Source organism: Symphalangus syndactylus, chromosome 14 (assembly GCF_028878055.3).
Source record: "Symphalangus syndactylus isolate Jambi chromosome 14, NHGRI_mSymSyn1-v2.1_pri, whole genome shotgun sequence".
NCBI lineage: Eukaryota > Metazoa > Chordata > Mammalia > Primates > Hylobatidae > Symphalangus > Symphalangus syndactylus.
In genome coordinates, this window is record NC_072436.2 from 55309796 (window position 1) to 55332930 (window position 23135).

At 43.3% G+C, this 23135-nt stretch overlaps 1 protein-coding gene across 1 annotated transcript in view; it reads right to left on the reverse strand.

The window, feature by feature from the left end:
• LOC129461858 (exportin-1-like) overlaps window positions 1–23135 on the reverse strand; it is a 39131-nt gene that overhangs the window by 4875 nt on the left and 11121 nt on the right. Inside the window, 5 exon segments of the mRNA XM_055241305.2 lie at window positions 19713–19847; window positions 21106–21269; window positions 21396–21557; window positions 21642–21818; window positions 21985–22123. Coding sequence (XP_055097280.1) covers window positions 19713–19847; window positions 21106–21269; window positions 21396–21557; window positions 21642–21818; window positions 21985–22123 — 777 coding nt within the window.

Below are 23135 nucleotides of genomic sequence, written 5' to 3' on the forward strand. Positions count from 1 at the left end.
GCCACTGCCCTCCAGCCTGAGCAACAAGAGCAAAACTCCGTCACAAAAAAAAAAACAAAACTCCCAAATCTTAAATGAATAAAGGCAAAAATGTTATTTTTGAGTACGAGTTCCTAATGATTCTCAAAAAAAAAAAAGTGATCACCTTTGCAAATGTTAAATCAGTCATTGAAAACTGGTTAACAAAGGGAGAAATCAGCCATTTATCCTGACTTTCACGTAAAAACAGCAAATAAAAGTAATGAAACAGGTAATAAGAACAAGTTTCTCCTGACACAGATAGTCCACCTAATCAAAGAAACAAGTGACAGGATTAGTTTTGTAGCTGTTAATGTAATAAAAGCCCTAGGCGATGGCTGCTTGCTAACTATGACATTAAGTGGCACTCCAACCAACCCCTGGAAGAACACAACACAACCTATAAAACAGCCTTGCCAAGAAATTTAACCTGAATCTGATCAACCTTCTAGATCTGGTAATAAAAGTATGGAAATACAAAAGACAAAGCATAATAACTGCAGAAGGATAACATCTGCAAAATCCAGATGGGAAATCGTATGCACTAAATAAGCCATGGAACGAGCAGTTTCTGTAACAAATAAAAAGGAAGAAAGAGGGGAACCTAGAAATTAAAACAGACTTAGGAAAAAAATAAGCTATGCCGATTCAGAGGTAACTCCTAGGAAGTGAGGCTTGAAAATAAAGAGAGAAAAGAATTATGTATTGAAACAGTAACAATAACCAACAGAGATATCAGTGGCTACAAACTACAGGGCAGCCAGAATTCACAGAATTAGTCTAGACAGGTAGCCAACAAACAAAACACAAAGAGCAAAACAAAATAATAACTTTACTCACACTAGAAACAAACCAAATTTCCATTAGAGTGGATTGAGTTTAAAAATAAAAAAATAAAATAAAAAGCATGCGCTTTGGGAGGATAAGGCGGGAGGATTGCTTAAGGCTAGGAGTTCTAGACCAGCCTGGGCAACAGTACAAGACACTATCTCTACAAAGCAAATTTTAAAATTAGCTGGGTGTGGCCAGGTGCAGTGGCTCACGCCTGTAATCCCAAGCACTTTGGGAGGCCGAGGCAGGCGGATCACGAGGTCAGGAGATCACCATCCTGGCTAACAAGGTGAAACCCCGTCTCTACTAAAAATACAAAAATTAAGCCAGACATGGTGGCGGGCGCCTGTAGTCCCAGCTACTCGGGAGGCTGAGGCAGGAGAATGGCGTGAACCCAGGGGGCAGAGCTTGCAGTGAGCCAAGATTGCACCACTACACTCCAGCCTGGGCAACAGAGCGAGACTCCGTCTCAAAAAATAAAATAAGATAAAATAAAATTAGCTGGGTATGGTAGCATGCGCCTGTAGTCCTAGCTATCCAGGAGCCTGAGGTGAACGAGTTGCTTAAGCACAGGCAGTCAAGGCTGCAGTGAGCTATAACGGCACCACATATGATAGGTAACAGAGCGAGACTACCTAAAAAAAAAAAGTTATCGTATATATGCCAACATACGGAATTCTAATCAGCAATAAAAAGAAACCAACTACTGATGCACCAACAAACAACATGGATGACTTCTAACCGTATGCTAAGTAAAAAGAATACCAACCAGATGTAAGTAGTACATAAAGTTTATTTCCAACTGGACACAGTGGCTCATGCCTGTAATCCCAGCACTTTGGGAGGCCAAGGCAGGCAGATCCCTTGAGGTCAGGAGTTCAAGACCAGCCTGGCCAACATGGTGAAACCCCGTCTCCACTAAAATTTTGTATTTGTAAAAATACAAAAATTAGGCTGGGTGCGGTGGCTCACGCCTGTAATCCCAGCACTTTGGGAGGCCGAGGCGGGTGGATCACGAGGCCAGGAGATCGAGATCATCCTGGCTAACGCGGTGAAACCCCCCGTCTCTACTAAAAATACAAAAAATTAGCCAGGCGTGGTGGCGGGCACCTGTAGTCCCAGCTGCTCGGGAGGCTGAGGCAGGAGAATGGCATGAACCCGAGAGGCAGAACTTGCAGTGAGCCAAGACCGTGCCACTGCACTCCAGCCTGGGCAACACAGCGAGTCTCCATCTCAAAAAAAAAAAAAGAAAAAAATACAAAAATTAGCCAGGCATGCTGGCACATGCCTGTAATCCCAGCTACTCGGTAGGCTGAGGCAGAAGAATCACTTGAACCCAGGAGGCGGAGGTTGCAACGAGCCAGGATCGCACCATTGCACTCCAGCCTGGGTGGCAGAGCAAGACTATCTCAAAAAATAATAATAATAAAATAAATTTAAAAATAAAGCTTAGGTGACAAAGCACATCAGTGGTTACGACAATGCAGACTTGGTGGTGGGGCTGATTACAAACAGGAATGAGGAATAACTGAGTGATAGAAATGTTCAACTGTGGTGGTTCTTATATGAGTGTAAACATTTGTCAAAATGAATAAACACATACCCTTACAATAGACTAACCTTATTGTATGTAAATTATATAACAATTTAATTTTTTTAAATCAGTAATTCTAATAGGTCTCATGTGAATCTTGATTCAAATTGTGAAGGAAAAGTTAGAATTTTTTAAAATTGAGAATATAAGGGAAATTGAATGCTATTTCATGTTAAGAAATTACTCTTGGGAAGGGCCGGGCGCGGTGGCTCACGTGTAATCCCAGCCCTTTGGGAGGCCAAGGCGGGCGGATCACGAGGTCAGGAGATGGAGACCATCCTGGCTAACATGGTGAAACCCCATCTCTACTAAAAATACAAAAAAATTGCCGGGTGTAGTGGCGGGCACCTGTAGTCCCAGCTACTCGGGAGGCTGAGGCAGGAGAATGGCGTGAACCCAGGAGGCGGAGCTTGCAGTGAGCCAAGATTGCGCCACTGCACTCCAGCCTGGGCGACAGAGCAAGACTCCATCTCAAAAAAAAAAAAAAAAAAAAAAAAAAAAAAAAAAAAAAAAAAAGAAATTACTCTTGGGAGACCGAGGCAAGAGATTCCTTGAGGCCAGGAGTTCAAGACCACCCTGGGCAACCCCTTCACTACAAAAAATAAAATAATTAACTGGGCATGGTAGTGCAAGCCTGTAATCTCAGCTGCTTGGGAGGCTGAAAAGAGAGGATCACTTGAGACCGGGAGTTTGAGGCTCATAGTGAGCTATGATCGTGCGCCCCTGCACTGAAGCCTGGGCAACAAGACCCTTACTCTTTAAAAAAAAAAAAAAAGAAAGAAAAATAGAAAAGAAATGAAACGAAATGAAATGAAAACAAAACAAAAGAAATTTACACAACTAGACACTGGAAAGGTTAGAGAAGAGGAATGTAGGGAGAGATTGGTTACTGAACAGAGAATTATACCTAGCCAGGAGGAATACATTCTAGTGTTTTATAGTACTGCAGGATGACTATTTTTTTGTTTTTGTTGTTCTTTGGAGCTTTATCAGGTTTTTGTTTGTTTAGAGAAGAGATTTAGCTCTGTCACTCAGGCTGGAGTGCAGTAGCACAATCACAGCTTACTGCAGCCTGGACCTCCTGGGCTCAAACAATCCACTTGCCTCAGCCTCCCAAGTGGCTGAGACTACAGGTGCATTTCACCACACCCAACTAATTATTATTTAAACTTTTTGTAGAGATGGAGTCTTGCTGTGTTGCCCACACTGGTCACTAACTCCTGGCCTCAAGTGATCCTTCTGCCTCAGCCACCCAAAGCACTGGGATTACAGACATGAGTCACTGACCCTGGCTTTAGGATTACTATAGTTAATAATTTGATATTTTTAAATAGCTAGCAGAGACGGGGCATGGTGGCTCACGCCTATAATCCCAGCACTCTGGGAGGCCAAGGCGGGTGGAATACCTGAGGTTAGGAGCCAACCTGGTGAAACCCCATCTCTACTGAAAATGCAAAAATGGGCATGGTGTTAGGTGCCCGTAATCCAGCTGAGGCAGGAGAATCACTTGAACCCGGGAGGCGGAGGTTGCAGTGAGCTGAAATCGCACCATTGCATTCCAGCCTGGGCAACAAGAGCAAGACTCCATCTCAAAAAAATAAATAAATAAAAGATAAATAAATAGTTAGCAGAGAGGATTTTGAATGTTCCCAACACAAAGAATGATAAATGCTTGAGATAATAGTAATTACCCCAATTTGATCATTACACATCATATAAAGGTATTGAAATAGCATGCTGTACCCTATAAATATGTATAAGAATTACGTGTCAATTTAAAATAACAAAAAACAGACCATGGCCAGGGGTAGCAGCTCACACCTGTAATCACAGCACTTTGGGAGGCCAACTGCAAGATTTGCTTGGTCCCAGGTGTTTGAGACCAGCCCGGGCAACGTAGCGAGAACCCACCGTTTTTCAATTAAAAAAAAAAAAAAGACATGGAATGTAGTAACATTTTCCCGTAATCCTAGCACTTTGAGCAGCCAAGGTGGGCAGATGGCTTGAATTCAGGAGTTCAAGACCAGCCTGGATAACATGGCAAAACCCCATCTCTACAAAAAAAAAGACAAAAATTGGCTGGGCATAATATCCCGTACCTATAGTCTTAGCTACTCAGGAAGCTGAGGTGGGCGGACAGCTTGAGCCCCAGGAGGTCAAGGCTGCAGTGAGCCAAGATCATGCCACTGCACTCCAGCCTGGGCGACAGAGTGAGACCCTGTCTCATAAATACATAAACAAACAAAGCTGAGCACAGTGGTGTGTCTCTCTAGTTCCAACTATTCAGGAGGCTGAAGTGAGAAGATTGTTTGAGCTCAAGAGTTCTAGGCCAGCCTGGGCAACACAGCAAGACCCCATCTTTAAAAATAAAATTTTAAAATGTTAAATGGTTATTTTAATATATTTAAATATATGCAGATAATATATAACACCTGGATTTACTTCAAACTAATCCAGTGGGTGGGAGAGAGAAAATGGATAAGGCAAGGTGAAAAAAAACTACCCATGAGTTGGTAAATGTTGCCTGGTTGATGGGTACATAAGTGTTCACTGCCCATAAACTTTCCCACTTCTGCACATGACTCTAATATCTAAAACGTTCTACAATGACCAGAGAACCAAAAACCAAGACCACATACCACATAGCCAGAAACAAGGGTGAAAATAAGAGAACAATAAAACAGAAGATTAAGATATTAGTTACAATAGGCAATACATTCAAGATATTAGATAAGCTGAAGAATTCCAGCAAAGTTATGAAGAATATTAAAAAAAGAATCAGGGAGACTGACTAGAGACACCTAGCATTCATCCTACACACAAGAAAGGACAAAGGTTAACAAATAAACAGCTAAGATCTGACAGATGTGTCAGAGAGACCATCTGAGTGCAGTTGGGGGATGGAGACACACCTGTTGGTGACAAAGTCCAGGAAGGCAGTATGGAAGCATCCAGCCTCTGCAGCCCCATCTCCCCTTGCCCAGATGGGATTTGCCTGCAGTCAGTAGGCACTTCCTGATGCAGGGAAAAAGTAAGCAGAAGATCTCTCACCAGCACTCCCATTACCATCACAAACACCTACAATCCTTACAAGAGGCGAATCCGGCCAGGTGCGGTGGCTCATGCCTGTAATCCCAGCACTTTGAGAAGCTGAGGCAGGCAGATCATTTGAGGTCATGAGTTCAAGACCACCCTGGCCAAGAAGGTGAAACCCCATCTCTACTAAAAATATAAAAATTAGCCAGGCGTGGTGGTGGGTGCCTGTAATCCCAGCTACTGAGGAGGCTAAAGCAGGAGAATCGCTTGAACCCAGGAGGCAGAGGTTGCAGTGAGCCAAGATCGTGCCACTGCACTCCAGCCTGGGCAACAGAGTGAGACTCCATCTCAAAAACTATAAATAAAATAAAAAGGAGAATCCCACAGTCCTTGCAAGCCCTGAGCCCAATTTAGAGAACTGCTGGAAATCCATACAGCTGCACTGCCCAAATTAGGAGCACAAGGAATGCACTTCTCAACCCCCACCTACCCCCAGTGAAACAAGCTGTGGCAGTGCAACACCATCTTGAAACCAGAGCCACCTCTGGAGTGCACCCTCTGGGGGCCAGTAGCCACTGTACCTCTGCAGCACTTCAGCTCCATCTTCATTACACCAAGGCCACACAGGTGAATGAATGCCACAACTATAGCTGCAACTTTGGTCCCGCATAGCAGGGAAAACCAACTCCCACAACCAGACCACACTTCAAGCCAAAGGAACAGTCTGATAGTCCAATCTAGGACAAACCTGCCCATAAGCCAACCAAGCCACTATAAGCTCTCTCCAAAGTAGGGGAGGCCTGCAAGCCAAAGAGCATGTGATATACCCCAAGGTTAGTGAAGCAGCCATGCACCCTTACTCAGTGCCTAAGAAAAAGGCTCCTAGCACCTCTGCCCCATGTAGACATGCTTCTGGCCTCCCCAATGGCCCTGCGCCCCCAATAAGGGCCTCAAAAACATTACCACAGGTCATCCCTGATAGGCATCCCCCCAGGCCAACCAGGCAGCCAAGAGCCCACATCCCAGTCCTAAGAAACAGCCCAATGGGCAACCCCTGACAGACACACCTAGGCTGGCTGAGCAGTTGTGCACCTGTGTCCCAGAACTGAGAAACCATGGGCCACTCCTGGCAGGCACAACATCAAGCCAATTGAGCAACCTGTGCTCCTGGCCAGAGTAACAGTCCTGTGGCCTCAATCCCAGCAAGCCAGACCCCAAGTTGGCCAACTCACCATATGCATACATGTGTCCCTGACTTGAGAAACAGCCCAGTGAGCCAACCCCCTGGCAAAGCTGCTCCACACACTCCTTCATCCTAGGCTGCTGAGAAACTCTCAAATGTCACTAGTACAGATTATAGATGAAGAAACTACATGGAGACTACATTACTGTGTCCACACAGAGCCAAGGCCAACACACTCCACTGATCCAAGATCCACTTACATAAATTCTTTCCCTATAAAATTGACTCCATAAAATTAAAAGGGGGGGGTTCCAACAATGTGTAGAAACAATGTAGAGAAATCAACAGAGAAAAAAGAAACATGACATCTTCAAAGGAAAACAGTAATTCTCCAGTAATAGACCCCAATCATAAAGAAATATATAAAATGCCAGAAAAAGAACTCAAAATAACAATCTTAAGGAAACTCAGGAGGTACAAGGGAATACAGGTAAGAACTTTAATGAAATAAGGAAAATAATTCATGATTTTAATGAGAAATTCAACAAAGAGGCCAGGCACAGCAGCTCACACCTTTAATCTCAGCACTTTGGGAGGCCAAGGCAGGCAGATTGCTTAAGGCCAGGAATTCAAAACCAGCCTGGGCAATGTGGTGAGACCCCATCTCTACAAAAAATATAAAAATTAGCTGGACATGGTGGTGCATGCTTATAGTCCCAGCTACTCAGAGGCTGAGGTGGGAGAATCACCTGAGCCCAGGAAGTCAAGGCTGCAATAAGCTTTAATTGCGCCACTGTATTCTATCTAGCCTGGGCAACAGAGTGAGACCTTGTCTCAAAAAAAAAACAAAAAAAACAAACAAAAAAAGAACTATAAAAGCAGCAAAAGAAAAGCATCAAGTCACACGTAAAAATATCTCCATTAGACTAACAGATTTCTCAGCAGAATCCTTACAGGCAAGGAGTGAATGGGATTAACAGATTTAAAGTACTAAAAGAAAAACAAAAAAACAGCTAATCAAGATTATACCCAGCAAAGCTGTCCTGCAGAAATGCAGGAGAAATAAACCTTCACAAACAAAGAAAAACTGAGGCAATACATCATCAGTAGACTGCCTTATAAGAAATGCTCAAGAATTTCACATCTGGAAGAGCAAGCAAGGAACAAAGGATATATAATGTAATAACTAAAAAACAATCAATAAAATGGCAGGATTAAGTCCTCACCTATCAATAATACCTTGAGCATAAATGATTTAAATTCCCCCATTTAAAAGTTATACATTGGCCATGCGCAGTGGCTCATGCCTGTAATCCCAGCACTTTGGGAGGCCACGACAGGCAGATCACTTGAGGTCAGGAGTTCGAGACCAGCCTGGCCAATACAGTAAAACCTCGTCTCTACTAAAATACAAAAATGAGCCGGGCATGGTGGCATGCGCCTGTAATCCCAGCTACCCGGGAGGCTGAGGCAGGAGAATTGCTTGAACCTGGGAGGAGGAGGTTGCAGTAAACCAAGATCACCCCGTTGCACTCCAGCTTGGGTGACAAAGTGAGACACCATCTCAAAAAAATAAATAAAAAATAGAAGACTGAACAACAACAAAAAATTCAACAATATGCTGTCAACAAGATATTAACTTCATCCTTAAAGTCACCCACAGAGCCCGGCCAACGTGACAAAACCCCATCTGTATTAAAAATACAAAAAAATTGGCTGGGCGCAGTGGCTCATGCCTGTAATCTCAGCTACTCGGGAATTTGAGGCACGAGAATCGCTTGAACCTGGGAGGAAGAGGTTGCAGTGAGTCCAGATTGTGCCAGCCTGTGCAACAGAGCAAAACTCTGTCCCAACAAAATAAAGTCACAGATAGACTAAAAGTGAAAGGACAGAAAAAGACATTCCATGTAAACAGAAACCAAAAGTGAGCTGGGGTAGCTTTACATATACCAGACAAACAAACTTTAAGCCAAAAGTTGTAAAAGGAGACAAAGAAGGAAACTATATAATAAAGGCATCAATTCAGTAAGGGGATATAAGAATTGTAAATACATACGCAACCAACACCAGAGGACCTAGATATACAACATAATTATTAGATCTAACAGGAGAGACAGACCACAATATAATAATAGTTGGGGACTTCAACAGCATTGAACAGATCATCTAGACAGAATATGAACAACGAAACATAGTTTTCAACTGCATCATAGACCAAATGAAACCAACAGCTATTTACAGAACATTTCACCTAATAGCAGCAGAATACACATTTTTATAGCAGCACATGAAACATTCTCCAGAACTGACCATATTTTAGGACATAAAACAAGTCTCAACCAAATTTTAAAATAACTGAAAAAATCATGTCAACTATCTTCTCAGACCACAATGGAATAAAAATAGAAATCAATACAAGAGAAATGCTGGAAACTATACAAATACATGGAAATTAAACAACATGCTCCTGAATGACCACTGGGTCAATGAAGAAATTAAGATGGAAATAAAATAATGTCTTGAAACAAATGAAAATGCAAACACAACACGCCAAAGCCTGTGGGATACAGCAAAAGCAGTACATTGCTAAGAGGGAAGTTTATAGCAATAAATGCCTATGCCAAGAAACTGGAAAGATTTCAAACAACCAATGATGCATCTCAAGGAACCAAAAAGAACAAATCCAAAATTAGACAATGAAGATCAATAAAGATCAGAGCTGAAATAAAATTGAGACTAAAACAAATTACAGGAGATCAAAGATCAGACAAAAGCTGGTCATTTGAAAAGATAAAATCAACAAACCTTTAGCTAGACTAAGGAAAAAAGAGACAAGACCCAAATAAAAGAAATCAGAAACAAAAAAGGAGACATCATAACGGATACCACAAAAGTACAAAGGATCATTAGAGACTGCTGACCAACTACACAGCAATAAATTTAAAAACCTAGAGGAAGTGAACAAATTCCTGAACACATACAATCTACTAAGATTGAACCAATAAGAAATAAAAAACCTGCCAGGCGCGGTGGCTCACGCCTGTAATCCCAGCACTTTGGGAGGCCAAGGGGGGCAGATCACTTGAGGTCAGGAGTTATGGTGAAACCCCGTTTCTACCAAAACTACAAAAATTAGCCGAGAGCTGTAATCCTAGCTACTCGAGAGGCTGAGGCAGGAGAACTGCTTGAACCTGGGAAGCAGAGGTTGCAGTGAGCCAAGATCACGCCACTGCACTCCAGCCTGGGCAAAAAGAGTGAGACTCCATCTCAAAAACAAAACAAAAACAAAAACAAAACAATAAACTAGGTATAAAAGGAAAGTACAGCAACATAATAAAGGCCATATATGACAAACCCACAGCTATCATCTTACTCAACGAGAGAAAGATAAAAGCTTTTCCTCCAGTAACTGAATCTAGACAAGGATCTCACTCTCACCACTCTTACCCAACATACTACTGCAAGTCCTAGCCAGAGCAAGACAAAGTAGTTCTGGGCATCCAAATTGGAAATGAAGAAGTCAAACTGTCCCTGTGTTTGCAGCTGCAGATGACATGACCTTATATATAGTAAAACCTATGCCCCACTAAAAACAAACACATACCTCAGAGCTAATAAATTCAGTAAAGTTGCAGGATACAAAATTACTATTTTAAAAAAATCAGTGATGTTTCCATATACAAACAATACACTACCTGAAAAGAAATCAAGAAGGCAATTTCATTTACAATAGCTAGGAAAAAAGTCAAATAGGAATAAATTTAACGAAGTGTAAGACCTAAAAACAGCTGGGCATGGTGGCTCACGCCTGTAATCCCAACACTTTGGGAGGCTGAGTTAGGACGATTACTTGAGCTCAGCAGTTCGAAACCAGCCTGGGTAACATGGCAAAACCCTGTCTCTACAAAAAATTTGCCAGGTTATGTGCCCCCTCCTCCTGCTGTGCCTCAGCTGTGTAGAGCCACTTGACCCTCATGCTCTGTGCTGGCAAGAATGCTCAGGTATGTGCACAGCTCTGATGTCACCCCTCCAGCCGGTCCCTGGCTCCCTCCATGGGGATCTGCCTGCAGCACTCACACTTGGCACCATTCTGTCTGGCCACCCTGTCTCCCCTGCTGTATGTGAGCACTCGGAGGGAAGGGGCCGTTTCCGTTTCTTGGAAGGCCCAGTGCCCAGCACCATCCAGCTGTGTGCTGAGCAGGCAGTCAGTGAGCACCCGCAGTCAGCCCTCACCACAAGCAGCTCTGAATCTTCAGGTTACAATATCTGACAGGGACTCCTGGGTGCTCCAAGAAGGCAGCATGGCAGCCCCCGTGGAGCACAAGTGGCCCACACCTGACCTTGGCATGTTTCTAAGAGAACAGACTTGCTGACCTGTGACCCTTGCATGTGTGTCTCACCTGAGGCAGGAGGCTGTGGGAAAGGGTGGGCCTGGAGACCTGCTCAGCCATACCCTGTCACTATGTGGGTCACACACAGCTGGGTGGAGACTTCATGATGCGTGGCCCAGAGAGGTGTCTGGGTGTGGATTCTGTGGATGGCTGCACTGTGCCATTAGGACAGGGACTGCTGCTGGGCCAACAGGGTACAGAGAGCGGAGGCTGTGGGAGGACAGGGGCATCCTAGCCTAGTGCAGGGACCCCAGGAGGGACAGTGTGGGCTCCCCAACACAAGCTGCAAGGCCCTGGGCATCAGGCTGTTGCTTTGCAACCTCCTCCTCCTGGGTTCTGAGGGCTCACTGAGGCGCCTGCCTGAGTGCTACACAGGAAGCCAGCAGCATGGCCATCCCTCCCTAGCACTCATCTAGGGCATCAGGGTGGGCTGCTTGAGTCCTGTGGGGTTGCAGACATCAGTCTCTTCCTCCTGGCCTCCAAACACCACCACTCTGCCATCCCACACCTCAATTTCTCAAACTCCCTGAGGTCAAAGGGAAGTTGCAAGGGCTTCCATCCCTGCCTCTCTGGTGGCCCTGCTGGAGGATGTGCCCAGACAGGACATCAGGAGGAAGCAGGTCAATGGCTGCTGTTTGAAATGTCATGGCAGCTGTGCCCAGCTGCAAATAGTGATTGTGGTTTCCTGTTCCTCCATGGAAGGAACTTGCTCTGCTGCAGAGGGAATTCCTCTTCATAACCTTTCCTCTCCATTTTTCTTGAAAAAGTTGTCCTTTACTTTTTTAATTTTTTTTTTTTTTTTTGAGATGGAGTTTTGCTCTTCTTGTCCAGGCTGGAATGCAGTGGCGCAATCTCCACTCACTGCAACCTCCTCCTCCTGGGTTCAAGCCATTCTCCTGCCTCAGCCTACCAAGTAGCTGGGATTAAAGGCGCCCACCACCATACCGGGCTACTTTTTATGTTTTTAGTAGAGATGCGGTTTCGCCGTGTTGGCCAGGCTGGTCTCAAACTCCTGACCTCAGGCAATCCGCCTGCCTTGGCCTCCCAAAGTGCTGGGATTACAGGCGTGAGCCACCACACCCGGCCTACTTTTTTAATTAAAAAAAAAAAAAAAAAAATTTCAGGTGCTGTGGCTCATGCCTGTAATCCCAGCACTACGGGAGGCTGAGATGGGTGGATCATGAGGTCAGGAGATCGAGACCATCCTGACTAACACGGTGAAACCCCGTCTCTACTAAAAAATCCAAAAAAAATTAGCCAGGCGCGGTGGCAGGTGCCTGTAGTCCCAGCTACTTGGGAGGCTGAGGCAGGAGAATGGCGTGAACAAGATTATGCCACTGCACTCCAGCCTGAGCGACTGAGCGAGACACCGCCTCAAAAAAAAAAAAAAAGAATTTTTTTTTTTTTGACTCAGAGTCTCACTCTGTGGCCCAGGCTAGAGTGTACTTGCGATCATAGCTCACTGTAGCCTCAAACTCCTAGGCTCAAGTGATCCTCCTGCCTCGGCCTCCCAAAGCACTGGGACCACAGATGGGTCCCACCACACCCAGGCTCTGCCCTTTGGAATTAAAGTCACCCAGGCAGGTTAAACCTACACTTTCTGCCCCCCACCTCCTAGCCCCTGTATGAGAAAGGCAGTAAATTTTGGAGCTTTCTGGAGTCCCTGCCCTTCCTGAAAAGGTGACTGCAGAGAGACTAGAGCTGGTTGGGGGAAGAGATGTCAAGAGGCCTCCTCTGGAGCCCAGGGCCATACAGCTCCCAAAGCCCCAGTCTCCCTCTCTGGGGCTAGAGGTGCCCCTGTGTCCCTGTAACTTCTGCTTGGCCACCCGGCTGCCCAGACTAGGGCTGCTCCTGCCACCACGCAACAGGCACAAAAATGTGTAAGTGCCAAAAAAAAAAAAATTAACCAGACATCTTGATGCATGCCTGTAGTCCCAGATACTTGAGAGGGTGAGGTGGGAGAATCAACTGTGCTCAGGAGCTCAAGGCTGCAGTGAGCTGTGATGGTACCACTGAACTACAGCCTGGGCAACAGAGAGAGAGAGACTACATTACAAAAAAAAAAAAAAAAAAAGAAAGAAAAGAAAAGAAAAAAAAAAAGGAAGAAAAAAGAAAAGACCTAAAAATATATATTGAAAGCTGTAGTAACCAAAACAGCATGGTACTGACATAAAAACAGATACATAAACCAATGGAACAGAATAGAGTGCCCAGAAGTTAATACACATATCTACAGTCAACTAATTTTTGACAAAGGTGCCAAGAATGCTCACTGGGGAAAGGACAGTCTCTCCAATGAATGGTGCTAGGAAAACTGGACATCCATATGCAGAACAATGAAACTATACCCTCGCTCCTCTACATAAAAAATCAACTCAAAATGGCTCAAAGAACTAACAAAACTATAAGACTACTAGAACAAAACAGGGGAAATGCTTCAGGACATCGGTCTGGAAAAAGATTTTATGAATAAAGACTTCAAAAGCACAGGCAACAAACAACAAATGGAATTATGTCAAACTACAAAGCTTCTGTATAGCAAAGGCAACAATCAACAGAGTAAAAAGACAACCTACAGAATGAGAGAAAATATATGCAAATTACTCATCTGAGGGGATTAACATCAAGAATTTACAAGGAACTCAAACATCTCAACAGCAAAAAAAAAATCCAATTAAAAATGCACACGCAATGTGAATAGTCATTTCTCAAAGATTATATACAAATAGCCAACAAATATGTGAAAAAAAAATTCAACATCACTAACCATCAGGGAAATGCAAATCAAAACCACAATGAAGTATCTTACTCCAGTTAGGATAGCTATTATCAAAAACACAAAAAACAACAAATGCTGGCAAGGATGCACAGAAAAGGGAACTCTTACACAGTGTTAGTGGGAACGTAAACTAGCACAGCCACTATGGAGAACAGTATCAAGGCTCCTCAAAAAACTACAAACATGACTACCATATGATCCAGCAATCTCACTGCTGGGCATTTATCCAAAGGAGAGGAGAACATTATATCAGAGACGTCTGCATTCCCATGATTACAGCACTATTCACAGCAGCCAAGATACAAAATCAACCCAGGCGTTCAACAATAGATGAATGGATAAACAAAATGTGGTGTGTGTGTACACACACACACACACAGAGGAATATTATACATCCATAAAAAATAATGAAATCCTGTCATTTGCAGCAACATACATGGAACTGGAGGACATTATCTTAAGTGAAATAAACCAGGAGCAGAAAGTTAAACACCATAGGTTCTTACTCATATGTGGAAGCTAAAAAAAGTTCATCTCCGGTGGCTCACGCTTGTAATCCCAGCACTTTGGGAGGCCGAGGCGGGCGGATCACGAGGTCAGGAGATCGAGACCATGGTGAAACCCCGTCTCTACTAAAAATACAAAAAATTAGCCGGGCGTGGTGGCGGGCGCCTGTAGTCCCAGCTACTCGGAGAGGCTGAGGCAGGAGAATGGCGTGAACCCGGGAGGCGGAGCTTGCAGTGAGCCGAGATTGCGCCACTGCACTCCAGCCTGGGCGACAGAGCGAGACTCCGTCTCAAAAAAAAAAAAAAAAAAAAAAAAAAAAGTTCATCTCATATAAGTAAAAAGTAGAACAGAGGATACAAGAGGGTGGAAAGGACAGGGGAAAGGGAGGAATAGGGAGAGATTTGTGAAAGGATACAAAATTACAGCTAGATAGGAGGAATGTGTTCTATATAACTGTGGAATGACTACAGTTAACAATAATACATTATATAGATTCAAATAGCTACAAAGAGGCCACAGAAGGTTCCCAATGCAAAAAAAGGATAAATGTTTGAGATGAATACCCTAATTACCCTGATCTAATCACTACATATTATATGTATCAACACATCACTATATGATGAAATCTTGCACAAAAAAATCACTACATATCCCATAAACACGTACAATTACTACATGTCAATTAAAATAAATGTTTTTTAAAAAGCTATCTTCCTGCCAGCAGATATGTTTAAAAAAAAAAAAAAGCTATCGAGCCATGAAAACACATAAAGAACATTTAAATTCCTATTACTAAGTTAAACAGACCAATCTTAACTGGCAACATACTGTATGATTCCAACTATATGATGTACCAGTAAAGGCAGAACTATGGAGACAGTAAAAAGATCAGCAGTTGCCAGTGGTTAGTGGGGAGGAAGGAATGAATAGGCAGAGCACACAGGATTTTAGGGTAGTGAAACTACTTTGTACAACACTGTACTGGTGAATATGTTATTACACATTTGTCAAACCCCAACAGTGAAACCTAATGTGGACTGTGGACTTTGAGTCATAATGATATGTTAATGTAGATTCAACAAGTGTAACAAATGTACCACTCACTCTGGTGTCGGATGTTGATAATGGAGGAGGCTTTGTGTGTGGGGAGTCAGGTGGCATACAGGAAATATCTGCACCTTCTGTTCAATTTTGGTGTGAACTAAAAACTGCTCTAAAAAAAATAATGTTGACCAAGCAAGGTGGCTCATGCCTGTAATCCTAGCACTCTGGGAGGCGAAAGCAGGACTGCTTCAGTGTGGGCAACATACGGAGACTTCATTGCTAAAAATATAAATAAATAAAATTGTAGGTATGGTGGCGCATGCCTGTAGTCCCAGCTACTCAGGAGGCTGAGGTGGGAGGATCACTTGGGCCCAGAAGGTCAAGGTGACAAGATTCTGCCACTGCACTCCAGCCTGGGTGACAGGGCAAAACCCTGTCTCAAAAATAAAATCTATTAAAAAGAAAAAACTCAAAAGCCTAAGAATTAAAATATACAATAACACAAATTAAAATTGATAGATGGTTTTAATACAGATTAAACATGACTGAGGAATTGAAAGAGGAAGACGGGCCAAAGAAAATATCCAGACTGCAGCATGAAGACACAAAAGCCAGAAGGATGAAAAATATAGAAGAAAGCAAAAACGAGAAGGAAGATCAAAAGGTGATGAAAGACAGACTGAGGCAGGGACTAAATTTGAGAAAATAATGGCTAAGTACTTCTAAAATAAATTTTTTAAAAACTCACATTCAAGAAGCACTATGAATCCCAATAAATACAAAATCAGATGCGGACTTGTCATAGTTAACTACTGAAGACAAAAAACAAAGAAAATCTTAAAATTGAGAAAATGATGCACATTAAAAGGCTAGGGTGGGAGGGCTAGCTTTTTCATGGGCTACCTGAATGACATGCCTAGTCAAATAAATCCCCTGTGCCCTATGCAAATCAGACATCACCTCCTCCAGCCTCTGCATATATACCTGGCAGGTGTCCACCGCACATGGAGACGTCCTCTTTTGGCATTGGAGCACCCCCTCCCTCTGTCTCTGTATGGGGGAGCCTCTTCCTTCTGCCTTATCTTTTCTTTCTTGCCTATTAAACTCTGCTCCTTAACACCAAAAAAAAAAAAAAAAAAAAACTGAACAAATGAGGAAAAAACTTATCTTCAAAGAAGTAACAGTAAAACTGATGGCTGACTTCTCTGTATAAACAATGGAAGCCAGGGGACAATGGAATGATTGGTTTGAAGAAGCAATAGTAACTGCCAACTTGTAATTCATTATCCTACTTCAGTGTTAGTCTAAAAATGAACTTTAGAAAACAAGCAAACAATGAAAAAAAAATTGTCAACAGCAGAACCACACTAAAAAAAAAAAAAAAAAAAGTGCTGGCTGGGTGCGGTGGCTCACACCTGTAATCCCAGCACTTTGGGAGGCCAAGGTGGGCAGATCACGAGGTCAAGAGATCAAGACCATCCTGGCCAACATGGTGAAACCCCGTCTCTACTAAATATACAAAAAATTAGCAGGGCGTGGTGGCAGGCGCCTATAGTCCCAGCTCCTCGGGAGGCTGAGGCAGGAGAATGGCATGAACCCGGGAGGCAGAGTTTGCAGTGAGCAGAGATTGCACCACTGCACTCCAGCCTGGGTGACAGAGCAAGACTCTGTCTCAAAAAAAAAATAAAATAAAAACAAACACAAAATTTGCTGGGAATGGTAGAGGGAGGGGAGGGATAGGGAGAGATTTGTTAAAGGATATAAAATTACAGTGAGATAGGAGGAATAAGTTCTAGTGTTCTATACTACTACAGAATGACTACGGTTAACAATAATATATGATACAAGCCGGGCATGGTGGCTCATGCCTATAATCCCAGCACTTTGGGAGGCCAAGGCGGGCAGATCACTTCAGTTCAAGAGTTCAAGACCAGCCTGGCCAATGTGGTGAAACCCCATCTCTACTAAAAATACAAAAATTAGCCGGGCTTGGTGGCACACGCCTGTAGTCCCAGCTACTTAGGAGGATGTGGCAGGAGGATTGCTTAAGCCCAGGAAGCAGAGGCTGTAGTGACCCAAGTGCATACCACTGCACTCCAGCCTGGGCAATGGGAGAGAAACCCTGTCTCAAAAAAAGAATAATATGTGATACAGTTTCAAATAGCTAGGAGGATACTGAATGTTCCCAAAGCAAATGCTAAATGTTTGAGATGGATATACTAATTATCTTCAACTGATCACTACACGTTTTAAGTATTGAAACATCACTATGTACCCCATGAATATGTAAAATTATTATTTACCAACTGAAAATTTTTTAAACAAAATTTTTAGGCCAGGCACACTGGCTCACTCCTGTAATTGCAGCACTTTGGGAGGTACAGGCAGGCAGATGCCCTGAGGTCAGGAGTTTGAGACAAGCCTGGCCAACATGGCAAAATCCCATCTCTACTAAAAATACAAAACTTAGCCAGGTGAGGTAGTGCGTGCCCATAGTCTCAGTTACTCAGGAGGCTGAGGCAGAAGAATAACTTGAACCCGGGAGGTGGAGGCTGCAGTTAGCCGACACTACATTCCAGCCTGGGTGAGATTTAGACACCGTGTCAAAAAAAAAAATTTATTACACTCATTTGCCCAGGTAGCCTTCTCTAAGTATGATCAGCATTTGTTAATTTCACAAGAAATAGGGCTTTTGGTTTGTTTTTTAAAGAGAGCAGTCTTGGCCGGGCGCGGTGGCTCAGGCCTGTAATCCTAGCACTTTGGGAGGCCGAGGCAGGTGGATCACAAGGTAAAGAGTTCCAGACCAGCCTGGCCAATATGGTGAAACCCTGTTTCTACTAAAAATACAAAAATTAGCTGGGCATAGTGATGTGTACCTGTAATCCCAGACACTTGGGAGGCTAAGACAGGTGGATCATGAGGTCAGGAGATCGAGACCATCCTGGCTTACACAGTGAAACCCCGTCTCTTCTAAAAAATACAAAAAATTAGTCAGGCATGGTGGCGGACACCTGTAGTCCCAAGCTAGTCAGGAGGCTGAGGCAGGAGAATGGCGTGAACCCGGGAGACGGAGTTTGCACACTGCACTCTAGCCTGGGCGACAGAGCGAGACTGCGTCTCAAAAAAAAAAAAAAAAAAAAAGAATTATCCACATAATGGCCAGGCAAGGTGGCTCACGCCTATAATCCCAGCACTTTGGGAGGCTGAGTCGGGTGCATCACCTGAGGTCGGGAGTTCAAGACCAGCCTGACCAACATGGAGAAACCCTGTCTCTACTAAAAATACAAAATTAGCCAGGCGTGATGGTGCTTGCTTGTAATCCCAGCTACTTGGGAGGCTGAGGCAGGAGAACTGCTTGAGCCTGGGAGGCAGAGGTTGCAGTGAGCCGAGATCACGCCATTGCACTCCAGCCTGGGCACCAAGAGTGAAACTCCATCTCAAAAAAAAAAAAAAAATCCACATAATTACCAAAGCAAAAGCCATTACACTTCCCTTATCCTAAACCATATTTATAATCCCAAATGGTAAAAATGAACACAAAAGCCTTTTTGTCTATATCTACTTAAGAATGAAATAACATAGTTTTTTTTTTTTTTTTTTTTTGAGACGCAGTCTCGTTCTGTCGCCCAGGCTAGAGTGCAGTGGCGTGATCTCAGCTCACTGCAAGCTCTGCCTCCCAGGTTCATGCCATTCTCCTGCCTCAGCCTCCTGAGTAGCTGGGACTTACAGGCACCCGCCGCCACACCCTGCTAATTTTTGTATTTTTAGTAGAGAGGGGGTTTCACTGTGTTAGCCATGATGGTCTCGATCCCCTGACCTCATGATCCACCCGCCTTGGCCTCCCAAAGTGCTGGGATTACAAGCGTGAGCCACCGTGCCCGGCCCAGATTTTTCATTTATTTTTTTGAGACAGAGTCTTGCTCTGTCGTCTAGGCTAGAGTACAGTAGCTCAATCTCGGCTCACTGCAACCTCTGCCTCTTGGGTTCAAGTGATTCTCCTGCCTCAGCCTCCTGAGTAGCTGGGATTACAGGCATATGCCACCACGCCCAGCTAATTTTTGTATTTTTAGTAGAGACGGGGTTTTGCCATGTTGGCCAGGCTGATCTCGAACTTCTGGCCTCAGGTGATCCGCCCGCCTCGGCCTTCGAATGTGCCAGGATTACAGGTGTGAGCCACCACGCCCGGCCCAGATAATAAAATGTACAAAGCCACACATAAAAGCACTTATGGATCACACATACATGTTAAAAGGCTTGAATTCAATACATTTGTAAAGAACAGTCTCATTAAATCCCATGAAAACTTTAAGAAAAAGTAGAAATACTTACTTTGGTTGCCTGCTGGATTATACTATCCCACACTTCATTAGGGAGTAACATGTACTTTTCTATCAAGTGTTCTTGTACTGTTTGATCTGTTTGTGCCCCAATCATGTACCCCACAGCTTCATAAAACGTATGAACCTATTTTAAAAAGCAGACATTTTAACTTTTATGTTATACACCCTAATAAGGAAGACCACACACAAGCAATTCACAAACGTCTTGAAACTGATTTTGGCCCAGGTGCAGTGGATCACTCTTGTAATCCCAATACTTTGAGAAGCCGAGGCAGGCCAATCACTTGAGGTCAGGAGTTGCAGACCAGCCTGACCAACGTGGTGAAACCTCATCTCTTCTACAAATACAAAGAAATTAGCCAAGCGTAGTGGCAGGTGCCTATAATTCCATTTACTTGGGAGGCTTGAATTGCTTGAACCTGGGATGCAGAGGTTGCAGTGAGCTGAGATTGCACCACTGCACTCCAGCCTGGGTGACAGAGGAAGACTCCATCTCAAAAAACAAACAAACAAACAAACAAAAAACCCAAACTGGCCAGGCATGGTGGTGGCTCACGCCTGTAATCCCAGCACTTTGGGAGGCCGAGGCGGGCGGATCATGAGGTCAGGAGTTTGAGACCAGCCTGACCAACGTGGAGAAACCCCGTCTCTACCAAAAATACAAAAATTAGCTGGGCGTGGTGGCACGCACCTGTTAATCACAGCCACTGAGGAGGAGAATTGCTTGACCCCAGGAGGCAAGGTTGCAGTGGGCCGAGATTGCGCCACTGCACTGCAGCATGGACGACAGAACGAAACTCCGTCTCAAAAACAAACACACACACACACACACCCGCCTCCCCCCAAAAAAAATGAAAAAAAAAAAAACCACCTGATTTTGTTTGTTAGGAATAATTTTACATAGGACAACAGCCTAACAATCTTCTGGTTAAGAATCTGTCTCACTATGAAAATTTAACCAGGCTGGGCGTGGTGGCTCACACATATAAAATCATTTTGGGAGGCTGAGGCAAGCGTATCGCTTGAAGCTAGGAGTTCAAGACCAGCCTGGGCAACTTGGCAAAACCCCATCTCTGCCAAGGGGGGGAGAAAAGGTTAGCTGGGTGTGATGGCGGTGCATGTCTGTAGTCCCAGCTACCCAGGAGGCTGAGGTAAGAGGATCACCTGAGCCTGGGAGTTCAAGGCTGCAATGAGCCGTAATAGTGCCACTGCACTCGAGCCTGGGCAACAGAGTAAGACCCTGTCTCAAGGAAAAAAGAAAGAAAATTTAATTAGAAACACTTCTATTGGATCCAATAGTTGCCCTCCTATTTCCATTGACACATACAGACTGATACAGGTGTTACTTTCTAAAAATAACATATGCTCAGTGCTTAACATACCTGTTGAGGCTGAAGATCACAAATAATAGTGTTAATGTTGTTCAAAATTTCATCAATAAATGGCATCACTTCTCCAACCTGAACCTGAACGAAATGCCTGCAGCATTTTTGGGCTATTTTAATGAAAGTATCACAAGCCATGTCCTGAACTCCATCATGGATCTTTAATAAGACAAAAACATTCATTTATTTTGTCCTGGACTCCATCATGGGTCTCTAACAAGACAAAAACATTCATTTATTTTCTTCAATAAAAATAAAAACAAAATATAGTAAAGAAAGAGATTTACCATGCATGAATTCAAACAGCTTGTTAACTACAGTCTTCAGAAATTTCCAGTGAGCTCTCAAAAATCGTGGATATTGACCTACTACGTACATGATATTTGATGCAATAATAGCTTTATTATCTTTGCCTCTTTTCTGTTCACATAATCCTAATAGATCCTGTAAATAAGACAAATTTATATTATTTATTGTAACAACATAATACTTATTTAGCAATTCTAATTCATACCTATCCCTTGCATACCTTTTAACAGTAACAAGAAATCGTTTTTCATCCTCTGCATGCATTGCTCCACTAATGGAGCCTATTGCCCAACACGATGTATTCAAATTTTTCCATGACCACTCTGTACCATTCACTTGATTGTGAAGCTTCTCTGTCATTATTCTTTCTGTATCTACGTAATCCAGATGAGTAAGATAAACTACAAAGAAAAAAATGGTTTCAAATGCAAATAATGAGCAGAGTTTTACTGATGATTAACAATACGTTTAGAAAATATTTAGAAACTACAAGTACATTTCCTAAAATGTATTTCCACCCCAGAATAGGTTTATAAAGGTAAAGATTAACAGTATTTATTAACTTACCCAATGTTTCCCTCATATTCTTATACAAATTTATGGAATCTGTATCCTTCATGAATTCTCTCACAACTTCTCCTTGATCATTCTCTACAACCAATACTTCCTCTGGTTTAGCCATTCGACTAACCATTAATAAACGGACCTATACTCAACAATATATCAATCAAGAAAAAAATCGTTAGATCACTGAAATCATTAGTGTAGAAGCTTAGTTAAAAACAAACAAAACAAAAAAAACCACAGGCCAGCCATGTGTAGGGATTCATGCCTATAATTCCAACTATTCCGGAGGCTGAGGCAGAAAGAACTGTTGTGGCCAGGAATTTGAGAGCAGCCTGAGCAACACAGTGACACCCAATCTCTAAAACAATAAAAATACTGGGGCTTAAAGCACAACAGAGAAAACTATATAAATATAAATAAAGTAAAACTAAAAAATTTAAAATTAGCTAGGCATGGTGGTACGTGCCTGCAACCAATTACTTGGGGGGCTGACACAAGAGAATTGCTTCAGCTTAGGAGTTCAAGATGGTAGTGAGCTATGACCACGCCACTGCACTCCAACCTGAGCCACAGAGCAAGACATTGTCTCCAAAAGAAAAAACTTTTTTTCACTGTAATTCTACAAAAATGGCTTAACAATTATTTCAGTGTGTTTTAATGTGATTTTTTTTTAACCAGCTTTTGTTACAGGAGTATCCTGTGTCTCATTCCTAGACTCTGGTTTAGTAGACTGGCAGGTGGCCAATGAATTTGCCTAACGAAATCACAAGCAATGTTGATACTGAGGCAAGGACCACACTCTTGAGAATCAAGGTTCTAGACTCAAGTATTTTCATGTTCTAGTTTTCCACACTCATGGATTTGTTGGGTTCTCTTTTTGTAGCTAATTTATTATTATTATTATTTTTTTTTTTGAGACGGAGTCTCGCTGTCGCACAGGCTGGAGTGCAGTGGCGCGATCTCGGCTCACTGCAGGCTCCGCCCCCTGAGGTTCACACCATTCTCCTGCCTCAGCCTCCAGAGTAGCTGGGACTACAGGCGCCCACCACCTCGCCGGGCTAATTTTTTTATTTTTAGTAGAGCCGGGGTTTCACCGTTGTTAGCCAGGATGGTCTCAATCTCCTGACCTCGTGATCCACCTGCCTCGGCCT